Here is a 20,196-nt window from a genome sequence, read left to right on the forward strand (position 1 = left end):
GCACACGGCTCTGGCCTCCTCCCAGCACTGTGTGCGGTGGTGGGAGAGTGGTCTTCTTTATGCATCCAAGGGTTGGATGAGGTTGGCACAGTAGACCGGAGACCATGGCCTTAGAAGTACGGTGCAGCTCAGAGGCATGGGTTCATCAGGGACTGGAGCAATAGGACAGGGGGCGATGGGTTTAAACTAAAACAGGGAAGGTTCAGGTTAGATGTAAGAAAGTTCTTTACTGTGAGGGTGGTGAGGCACTGGCACAGGCTGCCCAAAGAAGTGGTGAATGCTCCATCCCTGGCAGTGTTCAAGGCCAGTCTGAGCAGAGCCTTGGGTGACCTGGTTTAGTGTGAGGTGTCCCTGCCCATGGCAGGGGGTTGGAACTGGGTGATCATAAGGTCCTTTCCAACCCAACCCATTCTGTGGTTCTGTGATTAACAGGGATTAGTGGTCAGAGTCCTGCGGGATGTGCATTCCAGGCTGTGGGACACGGCAGTGAGCAGTGCCCAGCCCCACTCCCAGCCCCTAGCTTTGGGAGCTTTGCTCGGAGGGCATTGGTTTCATGCTCTGTCCATGTTTGATTTGAGCTTGCAAGCCCCACTGAAGAGAAACCATGACATTCCCTTCAGGAACTGCCCCAAGAGCATTAACTGGCCCAGAACTGAGCAGTTCTAAAAGCCAGCAGCACTCATGGAAATTCCAGGAGTTTGCCAGAGAAATGCCTTGGACAGTGCCATTTTCACTTACCTGTAACCACCCTGAGCAGTTGCTCCTACTCTGTACCAATGCCTTCTACAGAGTGAGCATAATCTGGACAAGGAAGGGTTAAATGAAACAGGTTTCAAAGCCTGTTCCTGTAGAGGTGAGGAGACAAAAGCATCTTCGGTAGATGGCTGCAAACAGCCATGGCTGGGGATGCTTTTTCTGCTTTCTTGAAGCACAGTTTTGTTGGACCAAGTCACGGGGGGAGGGAAACCTTTGGGTGTTTTTTGGGTGGCTTTTTATGGTTTTCTTATTCTGGGAGGAGCCCAGGGGTGAGGATCTGCCACCCTGCCCCAGCCCTCCCGGCTGTACACGGGGCTGAGGTCAACCTCCAGGCTGAGCCAGTGTAGCTTCACTAATTGCTCCAGTAGGATGAATTCCCCCTGGGCTGTTTCTCAGTATCGGCATTCTAACTATGCATTACCTCTGCACTTTTACCCACTCCAAGGGCTGCAGTACCGGCAGCCTGGGACCGGGCAGCATTGTTGACTGCAGACAGTGCCACAGCCCCCGGGCAGCATTTGAGACCGAGCTCCTGTTGACTGCTGGCCTCGTCCCCTAAGGGAACTCTGGCCCAAAGGAGCGAGTGCCTGTGCCCCCCCCGGCCCGGCGTCCATGGGCCCTCCTGGCTGCTGCAGAGCTGCTCCCGAGGTCTGCTTGCTGCCCGTTTCCCGAGCCCCTCGAAGCCGCGTCTGGCGCTTGTTGTCGGGGAACGGAGGCTCTGCTCCGTCTGTGTGCAGGAGGGGATGGAGGGAGCAGCGGCTGCACAGCCCGGGATGGTTCCTGTCGGGGCTTGGCAAACCGGGGGCTACGGCGGCTCCGAAGGGCGAGGGGAGCCCGGGCAGGAGCCGCTGACCAGCTCCGAGCTTCCTGTCTCTGTAACCCGAGTGCGTGTTCCGGTGGTACCGGCCGAGGAGCCCCTGCCCCTGCTGTGCTGGGTGACGCTCTGGCCTGAAACCCGCGGCGGGGCCAGGGCCGATGTTTGCCGGCCAGGGGCGGTGGGAGCGGCCGGGTCGGTGCCGGTCGGGCGCGGCTGTAGCTGCTGTCACACGTTAAACCCGTCCCACGAGCTCGGCCTCCGCAGTCCAGTCCTTGCTCCGCCGGAGGGGGGGGGGGCGCCGGTCCCGCCTCGGGGCCCGGTGCATGCGCGGGCGGTGGCGGAAGTGTGAGGGGTGGGTTCTGCTTCCGGGTGATGGCGGCGGAGGGGCCGGGAGCGCAGGTACCGGAGGGAGGGAGGGAGGGAGCGGGGCGGGCTCCGTCCCCGGGGTGAGGGGGGGGGCACGGCCCGCAGCGAGTCCCTTGTGTGTTGCAGTGAGACCCGGTGGGAGCGGGGTAAGATGAGCCCGGCCCGCAGCAGCCAGCGCTGAGCCCGCCCCGCGGCCGCCGCCAGCGCCGGAGATGGCAGCGGAGTCCGTAAGTGAAGGGCGGGCGCGGTTTGCGCAGCTCCAGCAGTGAGGGGCCTCGGTGGTGAACCGAGCGCTGGAGCCGGGTTGGAGCCCGGTTTGTCTCCGTGCGGAGCCTTGTGCTGCACCGTCACCCTGGCACGGGGAACTTCACCACCCGAACCCGGTGCAGCAGAACCCGCAGGTCGCTCTGTCTGAAAACACCCCTCAAGGCTGTGCCCATGGGCCCCGGCTGGGAGAGGCATTGAGCAGACTCGTCACTTTGCTGTCAACAGCCACCCAACAGTGCTGCTGCTGTTAAGGAGCATGTGGAAGTGAGGGTGTCCCTTTCAATAAGCCTCTTTCCTAAGTTCGTTTGGCCCCTGGGCCCCTCCCGTGACGCTGGGTTTCTCTTCCGATCCCTTTTCGTTTGCTGTTTGGTGTCTGTAACTGACTGCTTTTAGTTGTCAGTTCTGGGATGCTCCTCCCGTGTTTAACTTGCCCCTTAGGAACTGCCTGGCTCTCACTTGTGTTCAGCTGAAACAGAGTTTTGTGGAATAAAGATCATGGTTGTTACCAAGTTCCCAATTCAGATCATCACTGAACAAATAAGAGAGCAGAGCCCCGAGCTCGTTTTACAGGACAGTTTCCAATTTGACAAGATCTCAATAAGGAGAAGTGAATTCAAACATTAATTCTATCACATGGGTTCTTATAGACGATCCCCATCTGGCAGAACAAACCCCATGGCTCAGCACGCAGCGTTGTCAGGAGAATCGGGTCAAACCTCCCTTTAAAGCCCTGTCCCAGAGCAACCTTTGAGGTAAGAACTCATCAGGGATGTGGTGGTCTGGACACGGCACTGTCGTGTGGTGCTGCTCGTGCCTGTAGAGCTGCAGGATCTTGAATGCTCAGATTCCTTAATTTCTTTCTAAATCTCTTCTTGTGAAGTGGTTGTTGGCAGCAGAAGGTGCCTGCTCAAGTGCTGTCTGCAGACTGGGTTAGCAAGCTGCAGGAGACACAAGTATTGAGCTGCTGAACCAGAGCTTTGTTGTGTGACCTCCAGCAGCCACGTGCCCTCTGGGCCTGTGCTGCAAAACAGAAAGGGGTTTCTGGAAGCACGTCACTGTTTGAGCTCAAGGGCAGCGCTGGGACTTGTAGAGGCACGGTGTTGCACATGGGCCTTGGCAGCGTGCTCAGCTGGATCAAGTGTCCCTTCGCTGCCTTGCAGCTCAGGCTTGGAGAGCACGGTAACATACCACACACCCAGGAGCCAACAGATGATGTCTGCCTCAGCCAAATGGTGTTGCTGTCACACATCAACACATGCAGCTGCCAGCCTGGACAGAGGAGAGGCTCTGACAACCAGTGCAGCACATCTGGGGTGGCTTTAGGAAACAGGGTCACCATCTTCTTCATGTAACTTCCTTCTTTTTAGGTTCTACCTAATGTCTCGGAGCTCTATTTAAATGATGTCCCTCCAGTCCCCACCTTGGCAGACATTGTGTGGATAGCAGCAGATGATGAGGAAACATACGCCAGAGTCAGGTTGGGTTCCTCTTTGTGTCTGCTGGTCCTTACTTCTATATGGTGGGTTATTTCTCACAGCATAGGTCTGACATTGATTAAATGACTGCAACTTCCATCCCTCTCAAGGTCTGATGTGGTGCCTGTTGAAAGACGTTTTCCCAATGGTGGAGATGGAGAAAAACCAAATTGGACAAAGGATGCTGGGAGGAATTCCTGTAGGCAGTGCTAGGAGCCTGTGTCATGCCATGTCTTACCTACTGGTAGAGCTGCATAGAGCAGCCCCCTTAATCTATGTTAGCTTCTGGTTAGAAAGTTGGTAACTTTCTGGTTAGAAAATTGAAGAGTTTAGTTCTCCTGGGATTGAAATGTTCTGGCCCCAGGAGTTTGGTTCTGGTCAAGTGAACTTTTGTACTTAAAGCAGGGCAATAGTAACAGGTATCTTGTGAAAGACAAACAGACTTTGAAGTCAGAGGTAAAGTTAATCAGTAAGTGATGTTCTCTCGTGCAGCCAGCACGCTGCCTGGCATGAAAACACAGCTACCAGGAGAGAACTGACTTGAAACTGTGTGAGCATGCCCCAACTTTTGTCCCTGTATCCTCCCAGCAGATCTTGTGTCATGGTTTCTGTATTCCTTATAATTTCCTATGGTTTCACATTGCTTGTAACGCAGAGAGCACATACAGTGGCACATAGAGCACAGTGGCACAGTAATTCATTGTGTTGAAGTCTTCTGCTGTCCTGAGGTGGAGGCAGAGCTTTGCCACATTGTTGTCATGGAGGGATCTGGACCTTGTAAGTGATCAATGGGGTTTTGTCCTGTAGAAGCGACACTCGCCCGCTGAAGCACAAGTGGAAGCCGAGTCCCTTCACTGTTATACAGCGAAATGCTTCAGTCCCCAACCTGAGGAAGCAGGAGGAGAAGCTGCTCGCCTTGAAGAAACCTGGTTTACCAGCACTGAGCCGAACAACAGAGCTCCAGGATGAGCTGAGTCACCTTCGGAGTCAGATAGCTAAAATAGTCGCTGCGGAATCAGGTAGGAACATCATGCACTTTGGTTTGTTGAATGAGAAGGGCTGACTTAGTGAACCATGTTATTTCCCCATGCTGACCAGACTTGCATCCAGCAGAGCTGTGGATTCTGGTGGTGGGATGCCACCTTTGGTGTCAGCTCTCCGCTGGTTCTGTGTTTAGATGTTTGCATCTGTTTCATTGGAAGATTCTAGCTTGTTTTGTGAGATAGAACAATTGTTGCTTTGTGACTGCATTTGCTGTGGAGGCCAAGGCATCTTGAGTACCTCAATTCATGAAAACATTTGGTTTATTCTTGCCATTCCAGCACCAAGCTGGCCATGAGCAGGAGGGTTATGTCTTGATATGGGTACGAGGGAGATGTCAGTGTTTGTTTCTGGTGTGAAAGTGGGAGTGCCATTTCTGTGGCAGAGAAGTGTTTGGGGAAAAGCTGGTTTATTTAGAGCTGAGCTGGTTGATGTATTTCTTTCAGTAAAACTGTGTGCAGTTAAAAGCCATGTTTTAGCCATAAAGCTGGCTGTGAAGAAAGGCTTTTTACTTCTTTTCCTTTCATGGTTTTTCCTCTATACTCAGCTCTGAAAATACAGTGATATTTGGTAAGATCCACATCCAAGTGGTTCTACAGGTCTTTGCTTTTACAGTGGCCGGTCCAGAGTATGGAAACTAGAATGAGATAAACACCTTGGTATCCATTTATGAAGTATTCAGAGGCAGAGATGTTGCTCTCCCCACTCAAAAACTACTGAACAGTTTTGCAAACTAAAGGAATTTAGTCCTCCTTGAGAACAGTTTTTCCAAAGAGCTGCATTTCTTCCCTGCAGAGCACTCATGCCAATAACCAAGGCAGCAGCTGTGTTGTTGCTTCCCAGAGGAGGAGCTCCTCTAATTCTTCCCATTGCTTAAAAAACCCCAAAGAAACAAAAGAACAACCCAACAACAACAAACAGGGATTTTGCCACGCTTGAAATGATACCAGGCAGGTGAATTCCTGTTTCTGGTGGGTAATAGTGGCTGATGAAACCTTGCTTATCGTCCATCTGAAAGCAAGTGATGTTTTTAATTCCCAGATGGCTGCTTTGCACTGTGCAGCGTGCAGAGACCAAACCTCTGGTGGTTGCCTGATGGTTGGAGCCCAATCTACAGCTTGCAGCTTTAATGACAGCTTATATTTAACCCAGCTATCCGCGACCCCTCAGTGCATTTGAACAGGAAATAGAGTTGTGGTGTTTGATTTAGTTAAAACGCTGCTTTCTACGTGGCAGATTCGGATTGGGGCTTTGTTCACTTTGGTCAATAGACTCCAAGAATCTACTTGACATCAGTAATGTAAATGCTTAGGCCACCACACGACAACCCATGGGATGCATTTAGTTGTGGTGCAGAGTTGTAGATGAGATGAGGTGCTTCTGATGATCTTCATCGCACTTTTGTAGTTGTTGTATGCACACATGGAGAGCACCATCTCCTTGTGCTGGTGTTTCTCATCATCTTTGCTCCTCTCACAGGACACTGGATCCTGACACACCACTTGCCTCCACTGGCACAGTGGCACATGAGATTGAGGCCACTCTGAGCATGAGGGAGATGCATTACCCTCAGCTCTGCAGGGAGCAAGCATAAGACAAGGCATCACAGATGTCCCTTGCAGACAGGCTGCATGTGTTCTCTTTCTTTATGCAAGATCAGAGGAACAGCTGAATTGGAATAAAGAACAGGGGAAATTCTGTGTTTTCCTTCTGAGTGTTGTGTCAGCCTCTACACTTGCTGTGTGCTAGAAAAGTCAGTTTTAATTCAAGGAGAGTAATAATGAGGGAAATTTGAGATCCAGATGGGAGAAAAATGATTTAATCATTTAATACCTTTCTCTCTCCCTCTTCACTCAGCAGTGGGGCTGGCTGTTACCAGCTGGCATTTGAGACAGTTCCTATTGACTTCATGTCCTTTAAGTCAGTAACAGGGAGCTGTGATGTAGAGCCCTGCTGTGTCTTGTAATCTGATGAAGGAGATAACTGTTTAGCAGACTTATTTTGGAAAGATTGATGTCAAAGAAGAAATACTGTGCAATCTGCTTTGTTATATACTGTTACAGAAACCCCTGCACTGGAAATTGATAACTATCTACAGGTTTGCTCTGAGGCCAAGGGCATTAGTGCTTTAAGGTGCAGTTTGTTTTCAGTACAGGAAGGGTCTTTCACAGAGATGTACACTAAATGCATTTCTGAGGGTTTGGTTGTTTTCCCTTAATGTTTTACACTGGAAATACTGAACTCGTTTTCACTTAGCACTTGGAATTTACACAGCTGTTGATCCCTCCACTGTGTTTTAAAGTGTGAGCAAATCAATCCTGTCTTCCCTGCAAAACCAGGGGGATACTATTCTCATTGCACAGATGGTGATGGAAAGCAAAACAGGTCAAAATGCCTGCAGTGACCGAGTGAATCACTGTGACTGTCTAGTGTAAAATGCTGGAGGTCCTGAACCAGCTCTGCATTCTCACCAGGTGGGATGGTTATGGGGGGAAGGAGTGTGAAAGGAACAGCAAGGCTAGAAGTTCTCATGGTGCTGAAGAAAAGCAGGAGAAAAGTTAAAAGCAACTGAGACCTGCGTTCTGCTGCAGGCTCCCGCTGGGACCCGGAGCAGCAGCTCCATCTCTGTTCCTTACCTGTAAAACCATTACGAATTAGCATGGCCTGGCAGCAGGGATGGGGTGCAGTGGGGGAACTGGAGGAGTGATCTGCTGGTGGGCATGACAGGAATAGAGATACATGAGGGGGGTGGTGAGATGAAAGGTACTGGAGGTCTTGCGTTGGAATGTGATGGTGTAGGAAGCAGAGTCGGCATGGAGGGGATCAGAGAATAGGATGACTTTGTTCTCTCATATCTTGGCTGATGATGCCTCTTGGTTTGTGTTTTGTTTGTTGTGAGTTGATCTATTCACCTGTATTGTTTTCTCTTTCAGCTTCTGCTTCATTCACACCAGATTTGCTGTCTCCAGGAAGTTCAAATGCGTCTTCTCCTTTACCTTGTTTCGGACCCTCTTTCCAGTCTACAACCTCCTTTGTCATTAGTGACATCACGGAGGAGGAGGCAGAGCTGGAGAGCCCCGAGCTCCCGTCCGTGTCCCTGCTCTGCTCCACAGCCTCCGAGTGCTACAAAGCAGAGCCAAAGGATCCCGATGAGGAGGATTCTGTGTCTCTGTCCAAGGCCAGCAGTTTCGCAGACATGATGGGCATCCTCAAAGACATTCATAGGATGAAACAAAGCAAAGACTTGTAAGTGCTTCCTGAACACCCATGATTTTATCTTCTTTCCTTTTCTTCCTGCCTGTCCAATCACTTCAGAGGCTGGATGCTGCATTCCCTGCTCCTTGGTGCTGCTCTGTGAGTCACAGTGGGGAAATTCTTCTTTATAGCAGAATGTGGTAGCGTGTATCTGGGTTTGGGGATCTTTAATGGTGGCTTTATCTGCCTGGATAGAAAGCAGTGGAGGGGAACCTGCACCAATGAGCACAATGTTTGCCTGTTCCAGCTTGTTTACCTACACTAAAGGAGGCCCATGTGGATCAGCAGCCTGCTTTGCTTGCAGTGCTTCCAGGGTCTGGTGCTTACAGCATCCTGGAGGCCTGGTTAGCTTCCCTGGAAGCTCAGCAGCTTTTTATCACATACAGGAATTAACACATGGAGCTTCTCAGCTTTTGATCTGGCCCAGCTTTGAGCTTTGGGCAGGGTTTTGCTTGTCTCATGATGATGCAAGGTTCTGCCCAGCTGATAGAACAGCTTTCACATCAGCTCTGCTGCTTTTGCTTTAGTGTGAGATCACAGTGAGGAAGTTCAGTTCCATTTTCCAGCCTGAATCCAACCATTAGGTCGTGTCACGTTTCTGCATTGTGTGATGCCAGGATTTCTTTGCTTAATTCAGTTCAAAAGAAATTAAATTCTCAGCACTGAAATAAAATGATGTAGTCAAAGGAGGGAAATGTGTTCAGCTTTCCTAGGTGTTAAAGATTACTTGAAGCTCGAACACTCACTCACTTTATATAAATGCCTGTAGTCTCTCCTGGGGGTGAGTAGGACTCATGGACCACAGATGTGTTGCTCCTCTTCCTTCTCCCTGTCTGTTGCAAAGCAGTGCTTTGGTCATCCAAAAATGACTTTGAATTCTTAGGCAAAGAGAGAGAGAGAATCTCAAGCAAAATCCTGATGTGGGGGGGTCAGGGGCTAGGGTGATGTTTCACCTTTGCTGTGAGCCTGTAACCACCATTCTAACGGGCATCCCTGGGCTCTGGGAACTCGAGGAGCTTGCAGATGCTTCATGCTGTGCCATGGAATGGTTTCAGTTTAAACGTGTGTACCTCTAGGGCTGAGATGCTCAGGGAACAACGTGATTCTCAGTGTTGCAGTTAGTGCAGCCCGTGTGTCAGCCTGCTCTGGAGGCAGACTTTGCGGGTGAGAAAACTGCTGCTGTCTGTGCCAGGTGAACAGGGAAGTGTGCGTTATTCAGGGGCAAAACCCCCCTTGCACAGATCCAGATCATGGTGGGGAAAGACATTTCTTACCTGTGGGCAGGGAGGTGATGGGGGGAGGCTGATAAAAGCAGCCCGTGGGTGACAGGGAACATTGTGGTATAATGGGTCACAGTTTTACTTTAATTTCCTCAACAGAGTGCATGAAAACTAATAATGGTGGAGTGTCTGCCTTTGCTGTTACCCAGGGGGAGCAGCTGTGTGGATGAGTGGGAGGCTTGTGCTTGAAGAAAGGCTTCAGCAGCAGGGTTGATGCTTTTTAGCATCACAGGACATGGGGGAGAGCAACGAGTTAGGTCTGGGGGATACCTGGGGGAGGAGGAAGCAGCCAGATCCCTCCTCGTTGGGCACAGAGGGGACAAAAGGGTCCTTCTCCTCTTGTGACAGACCAGTGAGCCTGAGCTGGGTCATGCTGCTGCAGCTGCCTTAGGAACACCTCAACACAAGAGTTGGAGACTGTTCCTGCTGGAGCAGAACTTGTCCCCTCAGCTGCTTCTCCACCTCAGCCTCTAACTTGCTTCCTGCATGCAACAGTGACATTTTGTTGCTTAAGGAAAGCTGACAAATCACAGGTAGCTGGAAAATTACCTTAAATAAATCCTAAATCCCTGATGTTCATCACTTGATGAGCATTAATTCCTAGACCCCATTCCCTGGAGCTGATGCTGAGGTGTGAGCAGCCCTGTGCTCACTCTGTGATGTGCAGTTCTGCTCATGTAGCACTTGTAGCACTTAAAGGGTGTGTGATGCTTTTAAGTAGGTGAAAGTACCAAATGATACTTAATGAGATAAGTACACAGGCTTCCCTGATGCTCCTATTTAGGTACTTAAACACAACCCTGGAAGCTTCAGGAATGAGTGAGAAGCATTTGCAGAACTGTGCATGTTTCACATCTTTCAGCATCTTGTTGAAAGAAGCAAGATGCTTTGGTAACAGAACACTACAGGAAAACACGTATAGTAGCTAAGCAAAGGGAAATGTGCACCAGTTCTCCTTTAAAATACATGTAAATACCCATCTTTAATTAGGAGAGCACCTAGCCATTGTGTAGCAAAATTCCTGAAAAAGAAAAAATCCTTCCAGGACTTTACCTCCACCACCACTTGCAGATTCCTGTTGAGGATATGTTGCTGTGAATAATTAATGAAGTTCTATTTCATTTACTTGTTATTAACACAGTTGAATAAAAATTATAAAGAGTTTCAGTGCTGAGCTTTTGATCCACAGAATGAGCTCCAGGTTTTCTAAGGTGACTGCTTTTAAGTTTGAAATGCTTTTTGGGTCTCCTCCGCTTGGACAAAAGCTAACGTAGAATGGTTTGGGTTGGAAAGGACCTTATGAGCATCCAGTTCCAACCCCCTGCCACTGGCAGGGATGCCTCACACTAGACCATGTCTCCCAAGGCTCTCTGCAGCCTGGCCTTGAGCACTGCCAGGGATGGGGCAGCCACAGCTTCTCTGGGCACCCTGTGCCAGTGCCTCAGCACCCTCACAGGGAAGAGCTTCTGCCTGAGATCTAACCTGAACCTTCCCCAGTTTCAGTTTAAACCCATGACAAAGGCTGCAGAAAGATACTTTAAGACTCTCAAGCCAGAGCTGTAAAGCATCGGGCTGGCACTTCTCTTGGCTGACACGTTGTGCTTTTGTCTTCCAAGCAGAAACCGAATGTCGCTGAAGGAGGAGGACCCGGCGGTTCTCATTGCAGAAGTTCTGAGAAGAAAATTTGCCCTCAAGGATGAAGATCTGGCCCTGAAGGAGAAGTGATGCTCCTGGCATTAAACTCTGCAAGCGTTACTGCTCCCACAGTGTTTTCCACAGTAGCTGCCTTCCTAAGGATGGAGCCTTTTGCCTCTTTTGTCAATGAGAAATGGTTTCTGCACTGGACCCTGACTTAGGAAAGACCCTTTGGATTTGGTGTGTTTTCCATGTATTATTACATTTAAGACAAACCTTTTTAAGAAGATGGAAATTCTTTTCCACCTGTATTTTGATGTTGATTATTGCTGAGGATCTTCTAGAGTGAAACACGTGCTGCTGGATGATGTTCTTCCCACCTACAGTTTTCCTTAGGTTCACATTAAGCATTAGCTTGTACCGGCCTCGTCCCAGTGTGACCAGTTACCATTTCCAGTATAAAGGAATGGCAAAGAGCCCGTTCTGTCGCTTGTCCTGAGCATGGTACAGAGCTACTGAGAATAAGCTACCCAGCGCTTCCAGGCCTTCAGTGTTTAGGAGGTGGTTAAATGACAGCAGCAGAAGTTGTCCTCCGGGTACCTGTGTCTGCCCCATGGCAGGATGAACCCATGGGCAGTGATCAAATCAGCCGGTCCCACCGAAGGGCCACGGGGTGGTTTTAGGCTGCCCTGGGTATTTCCAAGTAAGTTACCCCACAACTGCATGACAGAATGGCCTTCATTTCTTGCCAGTAAGTCAATGTTTCATTACTAGTCCTTGTATTCAGATAATGTACTTTATTTAGCACTCAGAAGGTCTATTTATTGCTAAGAACCAAGCACCCGCCACAAGAGCTGTCACTGAGGAAGGGGACGAAGGAGCTTGGCATTGCCTGTGGCTACACTTCTCACTGACTGAAGAGCTTTCCTTCAGCTACACCTCTGCAGTGTTCTCATGGCTGTATTTAAAGGATGTTGGGTTTTTTTCCTTTATATAAAATGGAGCCTTAATAAGACAATGGCTGTCCTTGCTATTGTTATGCACGTGTCCAAACATGTCATGTCAGTGGGGGCGTTTGTATCTTGGGCAGGCTGGGGAGTGACAGTTCAGCTGCTGTGGCCCAGGCCCTGGCTGGTGGTGCTGGAGATGAGCACACTCAGATGCCAAAGCCTTTGTTAATGCACCAGCCCTCAGCCCTGGAACAATTAACTCCTCATCCCCACCTTAAAAGCAAAAGAGGCCTGTACCTCCTCTGGCCAGCGGGAGCAGGGGTAGCAGGTAAGACTTCATTGGCTTCTTAGGGAGCTGATACAGCTCCTACCCCTCAGATGGGGCCAAGAGCCAGCGGATGATGTGACCCTTCTCCCTGTCCCAGTATAAGGATTTGATGGCAATACACCTGCCCGTGGATAAGATGGACCTGTAACAAAGAGTTCCTGGTTCCTAGGAGCCTGCTGCATGTGCAGACTGGATATACAAGTGTATCAGCACAATTCACTTCTGAGCTATGGCACAACTCTAGTTTGCTCTATTGTACATTGTAATTATTGTACATTAATCTGGCCCAATGGGAGAGTGAAGCTGTCTCAAAAGGTGCCATTTGCAGTGGTAAAGGAGGACATACCTGACATTTAAAAAGAAAGAACAAAAGGTGGCTGCTGCTGCCGCCAGGGCAGGCTGTTCTGCAGCCTGATGGTGCTCACAAATGGACTCTGCTGCTCATGACCCCGGGGTTTTGGAGCAGCTGGTCTCTGCATTTTAAAAGAGATAACATCTAAGGTAGCCCATCCAAAAGCAGGGGCTTATGTTGAACATGCAGCATACAGGATGTGCATACAGGACATTCCACTGCTGTTACTGAGACTGGCAACTGCCACAAGCAGTTACACCAGCACAGACCCATTGTATTGCCCAAGCACTCACTGCTCCCCACAGCAACAGCTGGAGGGCAGCCCCACTGCACCGAGCTGCATCCCACCTGCACAGGAGCAACCAGCCCCGCATTGGGACTGTTCACTCTAATGCACCGTGACAATTCCTCCTCTTTGCCACAGCTTCACTTTGAAACTTGCCTCAGGCACCTGGGCTGTAACCAGGAGTCAAACACTCAAACCATTGCACATAGAGTGATTCAAAGCTCTACCTTTATTAAAGCATAATCTCGGTGCACAGAGAGGTCCTGCCTGATGCACGGGGCTGCTGCCGCTGCTGCCTACCACACATAGAGAAGCAGCGGGTGCACCTCCCCAGTGCTCACAAAACGCTTTCCAGAGGCTGCCCAACCCGTTCGAGGGCTCGGGTCAGTGCTTGATCACTCTGCCCCCCTCCGAATCCTGCGTGAACAGCAGCTCATAGCCCAGCTCCGGCTCCTGCTCCCCTTCGCTCCAGCTCCATCCTGCAGCACTGCTGGAACAGCCCTTGGAGGGAGAGCAGGGCAGCTGCCTGCATGGAGATGGGACCTCCCAGTGAGCGATCACCCTGTTCCCTTCCGAGTCCTGGGTGAAGAGCTCCCTGCGGGGACTGTCCCATCCTGCCTCAGCTGAAGCAGCACCCGCGTTCTGGCTGCGCTCTCGCAGGGGCCACGCTCTACCTGGTCCCTGTGGAGACAGATGAAAGCCAGGAGCCTCGGTCCTGCTGCTCATGACAGCGGGGTTTCTGTTCTCAGTGAAATCACTTAAAGCATTAACACTGCTCCCTTGCTGTGGTTTCTTATTCTGCTCTGCACCAAGTCTCCAGTGGAAGTCAAGTCCTGCCTTTGCCTCCTCAGGGGGTTCCAGGCCCTCTGGTTTGCATCCCCTGCTGCTGCTGGATGAAGCTGCTTCTCCAGCCACCAACTGGGCTTTGTGTGTGTGAGGGATGAGCTGGGTGCCCTCTGAACCGCGTGCGGGGCTGGAGCACCAGCGACCCTCTCCTACCCCACTGGAGACCTCCACCTGTGGCTCTGTGAGAGGATCTGCACAACACTGGGCTGTAACCGGTGCTGTCCCCTCCTTGCCTCGGAAGGGTGGTTGGTGTTGGGCTCCCTCCATCCGCGGCAAAGCCAAGATCTTCACAGGGGAGGCAGCCATAGAAATACCTTTTCCTTTCCAGTCCTTATGCGGGATGGAAGGATGCGGCCTGCAGTTTTCTTTGTCTGTTTCATCTGAAAACAAGAAGGAATCAGGTAAAATCCGAGCTGGCGCACACACTGCTCAGAGCCAGTCGTTACCATTCCTTGGTGCTCAGCTCAGGAGGCTGGGCTGGTGCTGCCACCACCTCCCTGTGGGCTGCTGCAGGTGAACGGCAGCCTCAGCCACTGGAGGAGCTGGAGTCGGCCACCTTCCCCACGGTGGGATGCTCCAGGCCCTCCCCTCTGCATGCAGGCAGCTCCCTCCTGACATCCCCTTCAGAAGCCGCAGCTCAGGCGTTACCAGAACAGCCCCAAAACACAGAACTCCACAGTGAAACTCTGACAGCTTTTGCTGCCTGATGAAGGTACCAAGTCCCATGTTTCCTTCTGAAACCCTTCCATATGAAGTCTAATACAGTATATCTGTCAAGATACACTGTATAAATACTGATAAATCTCTCAGTATAAGTGAGGTCATTCCCACTTCAGGACAAGCCAAAAGAACAATGAGCAAAAAAAACCCCACAACGAAGAGAACCACTCCTACAGACCAGGCAGGAGCTTGTGATGAAGCCAAAGGCACACAGTGAGTAAGTAAATGCACTGGACTGAGGGAATCCAACAAAAAAGGGGAGAGGAAAGCACACAACACGTTCAGAAGGAGCAGGGATATTCCCGTTCCCCTGCAATTCCTTCACTGGTTCAGCCAGGATTAAACACTGCTCTTCAGAAAAGGCTTTGTCCACCCCTTCATAAACCCTTTCCTCACTCACCTCCAGCTGCAGCGTTCTTCCAAGGGCACTTAACCAGCAGTTTAGGGCTGCTGTTGTTTGGAACAAACCTGGCATGAACCCCACCTCAGCCCAAGCTGGAGCATCCTTCACGTGATGCCATCAGGAACCCAGAAGGGAACGCTTTCACCTGGATACATGTCAGTGCTGGGCTTCAATCAACCTTCCCAACGCTCCAATGAGAACTCCGGTGTTGGGAGCCAAGCCTGGGGCTGTCCTTAGCGCTGAGGCTGCTCCCCAGTGAAGCCTGGCTGTGACTGCTCTCACCTACGCTTTAACCTAACACTGGAAAAGGTGCCTGCATTCATCTCAACCATCGCAATAAAACCCTCTGGGGAATGCAACCCTTTAACCTTTGCTGTCCTTGCCACAAAATGCACTTTGATGCCCAGCCAAGCTGCCGAGGGCACAGCGCAGAGGGATTCCCACTACAGCCCAAGGGGCACACACAGGTACCTGTTCTGCTGAAGAAGGACGAGATCCTGGTCTGCTTCATGTGCGGCCGAGAGTCTCTGCTCTGTGTGGAAGCAGCGGAGCAGCATCTCCTTCCCAGGACCCGCAGAGGTGCTGCGGGGTTGGCTCCGAGGGGCTGAGTGAGCAAAGGACCAGGTGAACGCGCGCTGTTGGAACCAGCTCCTCCTCTCCTCCAGCGCTGCGGCGCAATTCCCACCTTTGCTAAACGCTTCAGCTCTTCCTGCGGGAAGGGGCCCGTGGGGTCACCTCGCCCAAGCCCCAGGAGGCTCACGGAGCAGGGTGCTCAGTATCACGGCCACAGCCCGTTCAAGCAGGACGCTCAGCACCGCGGCCGCAGCCCGTTCAAGCAGGATGCTCAGCACCGCAGTCTTAGCCCGCTCCCACCGCGCTCCGCCGCCCGCACCGCGCCCGCACCCCCCGACCGGCCTCTCCCTCCAGGACCCGGTGCCCCCCGTCGGGCCGGGCCGGGCCGCACCTGCTCCCCGCCGCGCTTCAGCCCGCCCGTGTCCAGCCACACATCGCAGCCCCCAGCCGGGGCGGCCGCACCGCTCCCGCGCTTCATGCCCGAGCCCCCAGCGTCCCTGCGCGGGACCGCCCCCTGCTCCCGCCACCGCGCACGCTCGTCTTGGACACTGACCAATCAGAGCAGCGGGGTGGGATGAGCGGCAGGTGGAGCCCCGCCCACCCCCGGCCGTGCCCTATAAAAAGCGGAGGCGGGCCCGGGCTCAGCTGAGGTACCGGGCGTTCGGCCCGCTCTTTACAGGGCCCTGGGGGCACGGGAGCTCCGTACAACGCCCAGAGCCGTAGAAAGGGGCCTGAACCGGTGACAAATAAACCCGCTCCCTTGTCTGTGGCCTGCTCCTGTGGGCAGGATCCCACCACTGCCAACAGCAGCAATGGAGGCATCTCCTCACCTTTTGCTTTGGCATCAGTGCACCGCTGTGACAGGGCGGCAGCGCCAAGGTTATTGCATTCATAAGATTATATAGATATAAAATATGCCATATCTAGCATAAGATTATTGTATTTATAAAAAGGACATGGAGCTGTTGGAACAAATCCAGAGGAGGCCACGAGGATGCTCAGGGGCTGGGGCACCTCCTGTATGGAGCCAGGCTGAGAAAGTTGGGGCTGTTCAGCCTGGAGAAGAGAAGCTGCTTGGAGACCTCAGAGCAGCTTCCAGTGTCTGAAGGGGGCTACAAGGATACTGGGGATGGACTCTTCATTAGGGACTGTAGTGACAGGACAAGGGGTAACAGGTTCAAACTGAAACAGGGGAAGTTTAGATTGGATATAAGGAAGAGGTTCTTTACTGTAAGGGTGGTGAGGCACTGGAATGGGTTGCCCAGGGAAGCTGTGAATGCTCCATCCCTGGCAGTGTTCAAGGCCAGGTTGGACAGAGCCTTGGGTGACCTGGTTTAGTGTGAGGTGTCCCTGCCCATGGCAGGGCGTTGGAACTGGATGATCTTAAGGTCCTTTCCAACCCAAACCATTCTATGATTCCAGCTGTTTATTCAGATGTGAATTAAAGCAGGGACCATTGTAAGTGCAAGCTGGAGTTAATTCTGAATTACAACATAAAACGCAGCTCTTACTTTGCTCTTTCCCTCCCTACAGAGAGCACTGCTGAGCAACAGCTCACAAAAGCGCTTCATTCCTCTTCTCTAAGTCTGCGCCCGGATTCGTGCCAGCATCATCTGGCTCCAGAGCAACCGGTCAGGTGAGCTCAACCACTTCTCCTTCAGAGCTCTTACTCTTCTTTGAAGCTCAGCTTGTTCTTCACCTTCCGGGCCATGTAAGCAGCCGTGAGGACAGAGCAGGTCACAGTGAAGAGGCACAGGGCAGAGAAATTATGTGCCAAATCGCCCTGAAGAGTGGAATAGATCTGGCGCCTGGACTCGTAGTCCAGCACCACCGCCTCGATCTGTGCCAGCGTGCATAGCACCAGGAACACATGGAAGATCTGATGGCTCTGCCCGAAGAAGTGGCATTTCCCAGGGAGCCACTTCTCGGGGTAAGGGTGTGAGAAGAAGAAGGCTCCGATCAGGAAGAAGAGCACTTGGCACTTGTGGTAGAGCAGGGCCGGGTCATCGCGCTCGGAGCGCGGCGTGGTGCAGATGCGGTGAGCCACAGGGCTGATGTCCAGCATGTAGGCCAGGCCAGAGGGCAGCTCCTGGCAGAGCCGGCTCAGGAGGCGAGTGGACTGGTGGTACCGGTACTTAGCGTAGCAGGAGCCGGTGCAGGACAGCCACGCTAACAGGGCTGCTGCTGGCATGTAGAACCCCTTGATCTTCTCGTGCCAGCTCGGCTCGATGGCATAGTAGTAGTGCACCAGAGCGCTGCCGTACTGGTAGATGGCAACCCCCACATAGTCCATGAAGAAGAAGCTGTAGTGCCAGAACTCAGATTTGGCCTGCAGAAGGTGAGCGAGGCTGCTGAACATCAGGTAGGTGATGGATGCCACGATGATGATGAAGAGGGGCTGGGCATGCAGGTCCTGCCCAAAATCCACTCGCTGAGAGAGCTGCTGGAACCGCAGCAGCAGGATCAGCGCTGCCACCAGATGTGTCCAGACATTGATGGCTTCATTGTGCTGCTGGAAGAGCGTTGAGAAGTAATAGCGCCAGGTCTGCTGCACGGGCCGGTAGCCGGTGTGGATGTAGGGCTTCCAGAAGACCTTTGGCACCTCAGAACTGCTGACAGTGGAGGGAGAGAGGGGGGCCAGCAGCTGAGGGATCTGCCGCACGTTAATGAAGAGCCGGCTCAGCCTTTCGGTGACCACCGTTGCCATGATGCAGCTGAACAGGGGGGTTCCAGCCACACAAAGCGACCTCTGGGATGGGAAAGAAAGAGCTTTGCTTTGGGGTTTAAAAGTGACTTTACAGCAAATAAAACCAAACCAAGCAGGGGCTCTTTGAGTACTTTGGGGTTTTCCCCCCTGAGATAACATAAACTCCTGAGTGACTGGAGAACAGCCTCATCAGAGCTGAAATAGAACTGCATTACCCAAAATAGTGACAGGAAGGAGACTAAAGGGAGATTTAGGAACCCCTGGAGTGCCCCATGCTGCACAGACAGTTGGTCTGCAGGAGCACCGAGGTAGAGGACACGAGTATGGGGTTAACTGACAGTGTTCAACACACCAGGATGCACTAGTTCTTAGCTCACCCCTTCCCAGCACCTTGCCAAACAACCCAAACCTCCTAAACAATCCTCCTGCTCCTGCATTTCCCCTTTGGTTTGCAGCATCTGCCTTTAGAAAGAACAAGCCATGTTCCCACACAGCATTGGGACATCCTGCTCCGCTTCATGAGAACATAATATGTTCTCATTTGAGAACATAAATACCCAATGGCAGTAACAGATCTAACTTCTGTGTTTGCAGTTCTGGCCCCCTTTTTGCAGCTCCTGCTTTTCCAGGCAGCTTTGCACAAAACCAACACAGTTTGAGTGAGCTCATCCGGTTGCATCACCGAGATCCAGCAGCATCATCTGTGTGAGCCAGCGCTTCCATATCTGCCATTTGGAAGCTGCTGCCCTTATCAAGACAAGGACAGCCCCACTGGCTTGCTCTGCCTTTTCATGGCAGCCTTCAAAACACACTGAACAGAACGTGCTTGAAATGGGCTTCTACCCTCCCTCCTATCTACCTGCTCTTGCTCAGGCAGGTTCTGAAGCCCAACTCCCATCCAGCCCTGGTGCTGATTTACACCTCATCTCCTGGCAAGTGCAGTCATTCTGGGGACAGCTCAGACAGGAAAAGCTCTGAGGCTCGGGAACAGGAGGAGGTGGGGATGGGACTGTTTATTGTTAAGATCTCTGCAATTTCCTCACCAAAACAGAGTGGATCCATGGGTAACTTGAGCCTGCCTGAGGCTGCTGCGTGGCTTCCCTCCTCTCTACTCTTTACCCAGGTTAAAGAGGCCCCGAGCCTGGCCTGGGCCAGCACCTCCCAGAGAGCAGTCCCGACCTTCCCTTGGCCTCCTAAACCCTCTTGTACCACCACGACATGAAGAGGCTGCAGTGAAAACCTGACTTCATCAACCTCTTCTGAACTCACAGCCTCAAGTCCTGCCGGGGAGATGCAGGACAAAGCAGAACTCCCCGGGGTGAGCTGTGCTGAGCACGATTCAAGGGGCAGTTTGAACTGAGAGCTGCTCTGTGCCAGGGCTGCCTCTGCCCAGCACATCCGGGTGCAGGGCTCAGCTCCAGACCACGGCACAGCCACCAGAATACAAATGCCTGGCTCTGCTCAGGGAGATGCTGCAGCAGGGGGGGGAAGCTGCATTCCAGGCAGCTGAGCACAAGGCAGGAAAAGGAGCGGTATTTACCTCAGGTCCTCCAGAACTTGTTGGAGCAGGAGTCGATTTGCAAAGCTCTCCCAAGCTATGAAGCCTTGGGCAATGCTCGGTTACAAACAGAGCACATCCTCTGCGGGGCTGGAAATCATTAATCTGCCTTGTACGCTGATTTACCACCTCCTCAGACTTACGAGATGTCAATAACGTCGCCTCAAACGCCTGTTATTCCCTACAGAGCATTTCCTGTCTCAAGCAGCATCCACCCATCCCACTGGATCCTCCCTTTACGGACACAGCCTCAGCCGCGGCGCTCGCAGCCGCTCTCCCCTGCGCGCACATCCCTACCCATCCCGTTCTCCTCAGCTACGATCGTGCCTTCACCTTCACCGCAGCGGCCGTGCCCGGGCAGCGCCTCCCGGGGTGGGCAGGGATCGGTCCCGCTCTCGGGGCCCTCCCCTCCCGTTCCCCCCCTCGCCCCCGCCAAGCTTGGGACCCCCCCAACCTGCTGCGTGCTCCGCTCCGCTCCCGCCGCTGCGCACCGCGACCCGCAGCGCCTCCGCCCCCTGCGCCCGCCCCGTCCCGCCCCTGCCCCGGCTGCGCGCCCCCCTCATCCCTGCCCGCGCCCGTTC

The 20,196-nt window shown here is 52.5% G+C and overlaps 3 protein-coding genes across 6 annotated transcripts; 1 reads left to right on the forward strand and 2 right to left on the reverse strand.

Annotated features, from left to right (window-relative positions):
• Positions 1–1,865: 1,865 nt before the first annotated feature.
• On the forward strand, positions 1,866–11,910 carry MTFR1L (mitochondrial fission regulator 1 like). 4 transcript variants are annotated; one of them, XM_061373624.1, is made up of 7 exons: positions 1,866–1,972; positions 2,066–2,166; positions 2,854–2,958; positions 3,574–3,683; positions 4,489–4,700; positions 7,656–7,968; positions 10,874–11,910. In XM_061373624.1, exons 2-7 carry the CDS (start codon positions 2,152–2,154, stop codon positions 10,980–10,982), a joined length of 864 nt encoding a protein of 287 aa, XP_061229608.1. In that variant the 5' UTR covers positions 1,866–1,972; positions 2,066–2,151; the 3' UTR covers positions 10,983–11,910. The 4 variants fall into 4 exon arrangements, with proteins under 4 accessions (XP_061229608.1, XP_061229609.1, XP_061229606.1 ...); XM_061373625.1 differs by having other exon boundaries at positions 10,877–11,910; XM_061373622.1 differs by lacking the exon at positions 2,066–2,166 and having other exon boundaries at positions 1,931–1,972.
• Positions 11,911–13,153: 1,243 nt separating this feature from the next.
• Positions 13,154–15,405, reverse strand: LOC133223204 (uncharacterized). The gene is made up of 2 exons (XM_061373704.1): positions 15,249–15,405; positions 13,154–14,034 (listed from the first exon to the last, which is right to left on the reverse strand). Exons 1-2 carry the CDS (start codon positions 15,286–15,288, stop codon positions 13,193–13,195), a joined length of 882 nt encoding a protein of 293 aa, XP_061229688.1. The 5' UTR covers positions 15,289–15,405; the 3' UTR covers positions 13,154–13,192.
• Positions 15,406–16,757: 1,352 nt separating this feature from the next.
• Positions 16,758–20,109, reverse strand: PAQR7 (progestin and adipoQ receptor family member 7). Its single transcript, XM_061373627.1, has 2 exons — positions 20,070–20,109; positions 16,758–18,099 (listed from the first exon to the last, which is right to left on the reverse strand). The coding sequence occupies exon 2, from the start codon at positions 18,055–18,057 to the stop codon at positions 17,017–17,019; it is 1,041 nt and encodes a 346-aa protein (XP_061229611.1). The 5' UTR covers positions 18,058–18,099; positions 20,070–20,109; the 3' UTR covers positions 16,758–17,016.
• Positions 20,110–20,196: the final 87 nt, after the last annotated feature.

This window comes from Neopsephotus bourkii, unplaced genomic scaffold (assembly GCF_033783945.1).
Source record: "Neopsephotus bourkii isolate Nb327-2 ecotype Australia unplaced genomic scaffold, CSIRO-AGI_Nbou_v1 NB_1632, whole genome shotgun sequence".
In the NCBI taxonomy this organism is placed as follows: domain Eukaryota; kingdom Metazoa; phylum Chordata; class Aves; order Psittaciformes; family Psittacidae; genus Neopsephotus; species Neopsephotus bourkii.

What these genes read in the sequence shown, in the direction of transcription:
- MTFR1L (XM_061373622.1), top strand. Translation starts at nt 1,946, where the DNA reads ATGGCGGCGGAGGGGCCGGGAGCGCAG. An exon ending in GTCCCAGAGCAACCTTTGAG is followed by an intron (nt 2,959 to 3,573) that starts GTAAGAACTCAT and finishes CCTTCTTTTTAG; the next exon opens with GTTCTACCTAATGTCTCGGA. An exon ending in ATGAAACAAAGCAAAGACTT is followed by an intron (nt 7,969 to 10,873) that starts GTAAGTGCTTCC and finishes TTGTCTTCCAAG; the next exon opens with CAGAAACCGAATGTCGCTGA.
- LOC133223204 (XM_061373704.1), bottom strand. Translation starts at nt 15,288, where the DNA reads ATGAAGCAGACCAGGATCTCGTCCTTCTTCAGCAGAACAG. An exon ending in GTCCTTCTTCAGCAGAACAG is followed by an intron (nt 14,035 to 15,248) that starts GTACCTGTGTGT and finishes TCTTGTTTTCAG; the next exon opens with ATGAAACAGACAAAGAAAAC.
- PAQR7 (XM_061373627.1), bottom strand. Translation starts at nt 18,057, where the DNA reads ATGGCAACGGTGGTCACCGAAAGGCTGAGCCGGCTCTTCATTAACGTG.